A 7,845-nucleotide genomic window follows, 5' to 3' on the forward strand; every position below is an offset into this window, starting at 1 on the left:
GTTGGGGAGGGAGGGGAAAAAAGAGGAGCTGATACCAAGGGCTCAAGTAGAAAGAAAATGTCTTGGAAATGTTGATGGCAACATATGTACAAATATGTTTGCTACAACTAATACATGGATTGTTATAAGAGCTGTAAGAGCCCTCCATAAAATGATTTATTCAAATTAAAAAAACAAATAAATAAAAATAAAATAAGAGGCAATATGAAATCCTTACTCCAGTCAATTACAAGTAACAAAAGTAAACTTAAAAATGTTTCTTTATGACTTCAGTCTTTAATAGAAGATACTGATAGACAGTGAGGGAAAGATTGCGTGTGCTCCCAAGAGACCATGTAGGATATACTTGAGCTCACTCACAGCCAGGTATGTGGCTGAAGAACATGACTTAAGCTCCCATGAGGAACACACAAAATTCCTCCAGTTCTTTTAATGCCACCCCCCACTATCATGACCCCAGTTCTACCTTACACATCTGGCTGGACTGGAGGATGTACACTAGTACAATTCTCAACACACACACAATCCAGGAAAGATAAGCCCCTCAGGAACAGCAACGGGAGTAGCAATACCATGAGGGTAGGGGGAAGGTGGGAGTGAAGAGGGAGAAACTGACTTGATACAATGGATGTATGGATTGTTGTAAGAGCTATAAGAGCCTTCAATAAAATGATTTAAAAAGGAAAAAAAAGAAAAGAGTAAGGAGAGAACCCTGATTTCAAATGCCATTTTAATAACTGAACTCAACAAAAATTAAGTACAGGTTCTGCTGAACTGGCTGAATCTCAACAATGCCTGAAGTAGCTTGCCTTAGGAGTCTGGTGGTGCAGTGTGCTGCTACCTATATAGAGCCAGCAGTTCAAAACCACCAGTCTCTCAGCAGGAGAGAGGTAGGGTTTTCTACTCTGGTAAAGAGTTAACTGTCTCAGAAAACCTGTAGGGCAGCTTGACACTGTCCTATAGAGTCGTTATGAGTCAGAATAGACTTGATAGGAGTGAATGCACTTGTCTGAACTTACACTGCCAATGACAGGAGGGAGAGAAGATGTAAGTTGGTGTTCCTGCTGCTCACGTTTTCAGCAGACGAGAACAGATTTCCAAGAGTAAAAGAAGTAGCAAGATAGAAGAAACCATACACAGAAAGTGAAATATCTCCATTCAAGCGTTCATAAGGACTTCAGTGATTTAACTACAACTTAGATTTCTACATGATAATGTAAAGTAGAGCTTCTTTATAACGTAATTTGGTTTTTAAGTTATAGTTGAAAAAAGTAAATAAGCTGGCTATAAGAGGTAAGTCAAAACCATTAACAAAGTATCTACATGCAAACGTGAAATAAACCCAGTGCCAATGATAGGGAGAACATCTTAGTGATTTTATATATATATATATATATATGAATACAATATAATACATATAATGTACACACATATATTTTTAAAACTATCTATTTTATTAGGTAGGACAGTTAAGTATACAGTGTCAAGAGAGAATGATAGCATTGTTACTTTTAAATTTTACAAGCACAATGAATTATACAATAATATCCCAGATGATTTTCTAACTTAATATTCATTTGAATAAGTTAATAATGAAAAAAATTACTTTTCAACAATTTTGTTCAGGAAGTGGAAACTTCTCCCTTGAGAGTGAATACCAGAGACCCAACAATAACTTTAGTGCTCCAAGAGATATAAGAACCTAATACCATGATAGATCTTGAGTGGCATTTAAGTGTACTATTTTACTGGTTCCCATTTTCTCATTTTCCATTTATAATTTTCAGGAAACACACCTGAAGTGTGTTTTAGTAACTCAAGAGGCTTTTTGAATCAGAATCAGTTAAGTATTAATAAAATATATAAAGACATACCACAGAGCCAGTGTTAATAAAGTAATAAAATCTTTTACCTTCTGGGTCATAGGTTTGAAAAACTCTCCTGGCTTGTTCTGAAGGAGCCTCAGGTGCAACTAAACCCATATCCTAGAAAGATAAAAAACATCTTATCAAATAGCTACAAAACCATAGAATTAAAATATGACATCCAACCTAAAACTAGGGAGGGGAAAAATGACATTATTTGGATCTGGAAGATTTTGAGTTATATCTATATCATAGATGTGTGACTAGAGAGGGTGACATAATTTAAACATTTGGAGTCAAAAGATCTTGAGTTACATCTAGATCAAATAAAATGGGCCCGATCCTTCAGCTGCAGAGAACTCTTATGAACATTACAGGCAACACTTTATTGCAATCTCTATTTACAGAAATGCACTGCGGATGATTCTGACTTACAGTGGCCCTGCGGGCAGATTAGAACTATCTCTGATCTTCACAGAAGCGACTGCCACAGCCTTCTCCTGGTGGATGAGAACCACTAACCTTAGGTCAGCAGCTGAGCACCGAACAACCATGCTCTCAGGGCTCCTTATATTATACAGAGAGTTATTATAAAAATACAATCTTAAGAAGATTAATGACATATAAACTATTATGTATTTGTTTCGCATTACTATTGAGGCAAGAAATAGGGAGGAACTTCAAATAGCTGTAGAAAACTTCCATTATCTTTCAATCCCACTTTTCCACGAAGGATTTGAATCCTCTAGCATAGCTTAGAGGAGCCTTGGTGGCATAATGGGCTATGCTTTGGGCTGCTAACGGCAACATCTATAGTTTAAAACACACAGAGTAGTTCTATCCTGTCCTATAGGGTTTGCAATGTGTCCGAATTAATTCAATGCCAGTGAGCTTAGTTTTTTAAATTTCTTTTTGCAGAGTATAGCTTAAAATATTAAAAATTAAAATCAGAGATTTATTGCAGCAATGAACAGAAATGACAGTGATATATCTGAAATGAATATCCAGTCAAAGACTAATCAAGTTCTGCATGTCTAGATTCTTAATTTTTCTTAAAGGAGCATCCGAACAGTAAAATTATTTCTTTTCCACTAATAACCAATTGTCTCCACGACCAACTTCTTTGGAATAGTTATCAATAGCATAATTTAACAAAATTCTAGCCACACAAATTCATTATCTTTGATCCTTCACAAAGCTGTAAGTAATATATCTAAGGTGTTATCAAAATCTACTTTTAAGCAACTTTAGTCTAGAATTTACGTTCCAATGATTATTTTTTCTAGTTGTAGCTTCGGCCTAAAGCCTTTGTCTATTTTGTGTTCATTCAGATAAACCTCCTCCGAGAAGAAACTTTCCTATCATTTAAGCAATTATGGGAGAAACATTTTTTTTTGGATAAACATTTTAAAGAAAATGTAAAGCACTGTTCTGTAAATTTGTGGAAACATGGAATTAAATGATGATGAAATGTTTCCAGGAAGCACCTTCATACATATTAACTTCTGTCTTAATCATCTTACCTTACCTTGTTCACAAATGAAGGAACAAACCATAAAAATAGAACAGTTGTTACCCACACCCAAGAGGATTAAGTTTTCTGAAAATATGCAAATAAAATGCTTTGTATATGTGCACAACAGCAATTGGAATCATAATAAGGCAAACCTATGCTACAGTCATGCACAGTTTTATCTGTTACATTGAGAGTTACAATAGAAACATCACTTGACACTTACAACAATTAGTAAGGTACAATGGCATAAAAGAACAACATCGTCACTGATGTTATGTGTTTTACAGCTAAGCATGCATGTCAGGGATTTTAGGATCCAATCCTTTGTTGGCAGACATGTGGATGTTAACATTTTGCTATTAATAATGTCGCTCAAAATAACTTTGAGCATGCCATCTCATAGTGTACAACTGTCTGTAGATAGATCATCATCGTGGGATTGGCGAGTCAAGGAAGAATGAATGTGTGCACCTAAAAGACTTGCCAAATTCTTAAGTCATCTTTATGCACACACTTTTCCAAATTTATTAAGATCTCTTTCCCTTTTTCTAATAGAACACCAATGCAGTGTTAGCTCAATCATTAACTTTATGGCGAAAGTAGCTGTCTGTTCTGTCAGACTTAAGAAGCAATTACTAACACTGGGGTTTATAATTTCTCTGCTCACCCTGTCATTTCTGTAACACTTTCTGCCTTTATTCTAAGCTTTAGGTCCTTTAACTATTTCCAATGAATTAAAAAAAATGAATTCTTCTCTTTAGGAAGGCTGCTGGAATTTATGCATGTATGCTATCACTGAAAATCTGACTGAAGAGAAGCTGCAGTTTAGGTTTTATGCAATGGAGCATTTAAAGGAGAACAAGACGAAGATATGGTCATTGCTTTTAATCCCCATCTCTGTTCCATTTCACTCTTTCTTGGTTAGTAATAAGATGAGAAAAGGTTTCAGTTTTAAAATATTACTCAAAACTATGAACTATATTAATTAAAATATAATGACAGAGAGGGAAAAAAAAGAATATCAGACTATTTCTTGCTTTAAAAAGACGAGAATCTTTTTAGCAGATGGAGTGGCAGAGAACAGAATTAAAGCATTACTTGAATAATAATTCAAAGGTTAAGTTTTGGGAAATCATCACTGATGATTAGTATATGAGGAAGTCCACAATTTTTATTAATTGAGGAAGATTTAAACCAAATTCTCTGACAGTCAAGGTCCCTCAAAATGCAAGAGCTTACAGAGAGATGAAAGTGAATTACCCAAATGCACTGCCTCTAAATTCTAGTGTTCATAATTATATATATATATGTATATATACACACACACACTATGCTAATGTAGAGAAGAATTAAAGCGGACTTAGTAAAAAGTTCACTGCATATCCCTTGCCTCTGGTTACAAACAGATTAAACACTAGAAAATGTGTCATTCTTATTTGAATAAATTATATGTTAGCCTAATATAATAAAAATATCAGCTGAGGCTTAGGCAAAGGTTCAAATGTATTCTATTTTATCAAATGTGAATTTAGAGCAGAGGATAGCAATTTTCTTAGAATGGGCAGGGTGGTAAATATTTTAGGCTTTGCAGACTATATAGTTTTTGCAGCAAGACAATAAACAAGTCACTACATGAGTGTGGCTACAGGACAAAAAGTAATGCTGGTGGCATATGGTTACTTGTTTGGCTGCTACCTGCAAGGTCCACAGTTTGAAACTACCAGTCACTCCATGGGAGAAAGGTGGGACTTTCTATTCCGACAAAGTGTTGTGGTATTGGGAACCAACAAGGGCAGTTCTACCCTGTCCTATAGGGTGACAAGAGTCGGCACATACTCGGTGGCAGTGAGTTTGAAGGTTTTTGTGTTTGTGTTTTGTATAGCACAAAAACTGTATGTTTACTGTGCCCCCCCCCAATAAAAAGGCAATGGGCCAATTGAAAGCATCTCAGAGGTTATTAAAAAGATTATGAGCATTAGTGAGAATCTAGGGCTGGAGAATATGCCAGATAAGATACTGATGAAAACAGTAGTTGAAAGGAGAGAGAATGAAACATCTTCACAATATATTGTAGACAACTTAATGTGTGAAGTTAGGAAATGTGACACAAATATGCACCTGTACATAGACCTTCCATCATCACCGCTGTCACAGAGTCTATTTACAAAGTATAAAGATAGAAAAACTCACCCGTCTTCTCAATACAACCCAGTGCTACTGGTCAGGTTGTACATAGTGCAACCACTAACCATAACTGTCATTACCAATAAAGCAAATTAAATATTTAAACAACAATAAAGCACACAAAAGAAACATGTTTTGCTCCTTTGGCCTCAGCCACTTAATGCAAATATGCAAAATTCTATGGGAATTAACTCTTCTCTACCATACCTGCTATTTTAAAACAAAATTTGTCATCCACAAATCAAAACCAGTACAGTCTTATAAATTGATTGCAGGCTTGCTTATTTTGAGCATTTTTACAATATATTCGCCCACCACTAAAGATAGTGATACAGAACTCTACCAACTTCTTCAGTTTGAAAATGATCACAAGATGCATTGAGAATTATTAGTGATTGGAATGGGTAGGCTGGAAACAAAAAGGCACAGCAGTTGGAAAACAGGGTCTTGGTGGCAGAAACAAAACTGGAGATCATATAATAGAATTTTGCAGGACCAATGACTTCTTGCAAATATAATTTTTCAATAACAGAAATAGTCACCGTACACGTGGACCTCCCCAGATGGAATATACAAGAATAAAATTAACTACATCTTTAGGAAGAGATAACAGTGAAGCTCAATGTCTCAGCAGCCAAAATAAGGCCAGGGGTTGACACTGAAACAGACCATCAATTGTTCATAAGCAAATTCAAGCTGAAGTTCAACAAAATTAAAACAAGTCTACAAGAGCTAAACTATAATCTTGGGTATATTCCACTTGAGTTTAGAGAACATTACAAGAACAAGTTTTACACACTGAACTTTAATGGCAGAAGACCTACTGAGCTGTGGGATGACATGAAAAACATCATACATCAAGAAAACAAAAGGTCATCAAAGTGGATGTCAGAAGAGACTCTGAAATTTGCTCTCCAATGTAGTGTAGCTAAGGTAAATGGAAGAAATGATGAAACCAACAAGCTTGAAAGAAAATGCTAAAAGGCAGTTCAAGAAGACAAAGGGCAAAAAACCTGGGCGTAGGAACTAAAAATGCAGGCCACACTCAGCATATTTCAAGCTGATAGATTTGAAGAAAAATTGAAACTTTGCGTTACAATACTAGAGGATTTTATAGGCAAAACATTGAACCATGTAGAGAGCAGCAAAAGAAGATGGAAGAAATACATGGAGTCATTGTACCAAAAAGAATTGTCAACATACAACCATTTCAAGAGGCAGTAAATGACCAGTAACTGACGGTACTGCAAGAAGAAGTCTAAGTGGCACTGAAGAGAGTAGTGAAAAACCAGACTCCAGGAATTAGCAGAATAGCAACTGAAATGTTTCAATAAGCTGATAAAACACTTAGAAAAACTCACTCATTGATGCCAGGAAATTTGGAAGACAACTGACTGGAAGAGATCCCTATGTGTGGCCACTCCCAAGAAAGGTGATCCAAGAGAAAGCAGAAATCACCCAACCGTGTCATCAATATAACATGAAGTACCATTTTATTGAAGATAATTCAAAGCCAGTTGCAGCAGTACTTCAACGGGGATCTGCCAGAATTGTAAGGCAGATGCGTAAGAGGACTTGGCATAAGGGTTACTGGCGTTGAAATCAGATGGATTTTGGCTGAAAGCAAATGACATCATACACTGGGCAAATTTGCTGCACAAGACTATGAGAAAGTGCTCAAGAACAAGGACATCCCCTTGAGGCACCTGCCCCAAGCTATGGTCTGGTCAGTGGCCTCCCACACATGTGAAAGTTGTGAAAGGGAAGACTGAAGAAGAGTCGATGCACTTGAATCATGGTGTTGGAAAAGGCTATTGGAAATACTCTAGGCTGCCAGAACAAACAAATCTGTCTTGCAAGAAGTACAGCCAGAAGGCCTCTTAGAAGTGGGGATGGTGAGATTTGAGCTCACATTCTTTGGACGTGTTATCAGGAGAGACCCGTTCTTGGAAAAGAACATTATACTTGGTAAAGCAGAAATATCAGCAAAAAAGAGGCAGGCCTTCCAATATATGGACTGACACAAGGCTGCAAAAATGGGGCTCAAATATAACACTTATGAAGATGGTGCAGGACTAGACAGTGCTTCATTTTGTTGTATATAGGGTCACTCTGAGTCAGAATCAACCGGACAGTACCTACAGCAACACTCTTTACCAAAAAATGCCCCCGAGTCATGTCCCACTCACAGTCCTTACAGTGAAGAGAATTGCCCCATTGGGTTTCCAAGACTATAATCTGCAAGCAGACTGCTACACCTCTCTCCTTTGAAGCAGCTGG

General features: G+C 36.6%; 1 protein-coding gene across 4 annotated transcripts in view; it reads right to left on the minus strand.

Moving 5' to 3' along the window:
- The window catches only part of MINDY3 (MINDY lysine 48 deubiquitinase 3), a 100,980-nt gene that overhangs the window by 19,071 nt on the left and 74,064 nt on the right, over nt 1-7,845 (minus strand). For all 4 annotated transcript variants that reach the window (XM_045285574.1, XM_004712615.3, XM_045285575.1 and 1 more), the window contains one exon: nt 1,913-1,985. In XM_045285574.1, the coding sequence (XP_045141509.1) occupies nt 1,913-1,985 (73 nt within the window). The remainder of the gene's footprint in view (nt 1-1,912; nt 1,986-7,845) is intronic.

This window comes from Echinops telfairi, unplaced genomic scaffold (genome assembly GCF_000313985.2).
Source record: "Echinops telfairi isolate 266 unplaced genomic scaffold, ASM31398v2 ScPeMD7_7473;HRSCAF=8511, whole genome shotgun sequence".
Lineage (NCBI taxonomy): Eukaryota > Metazoa > Chordata > Mammalia > Afrosoricida > Tenrecidae > Echinops > Echinops telfairi.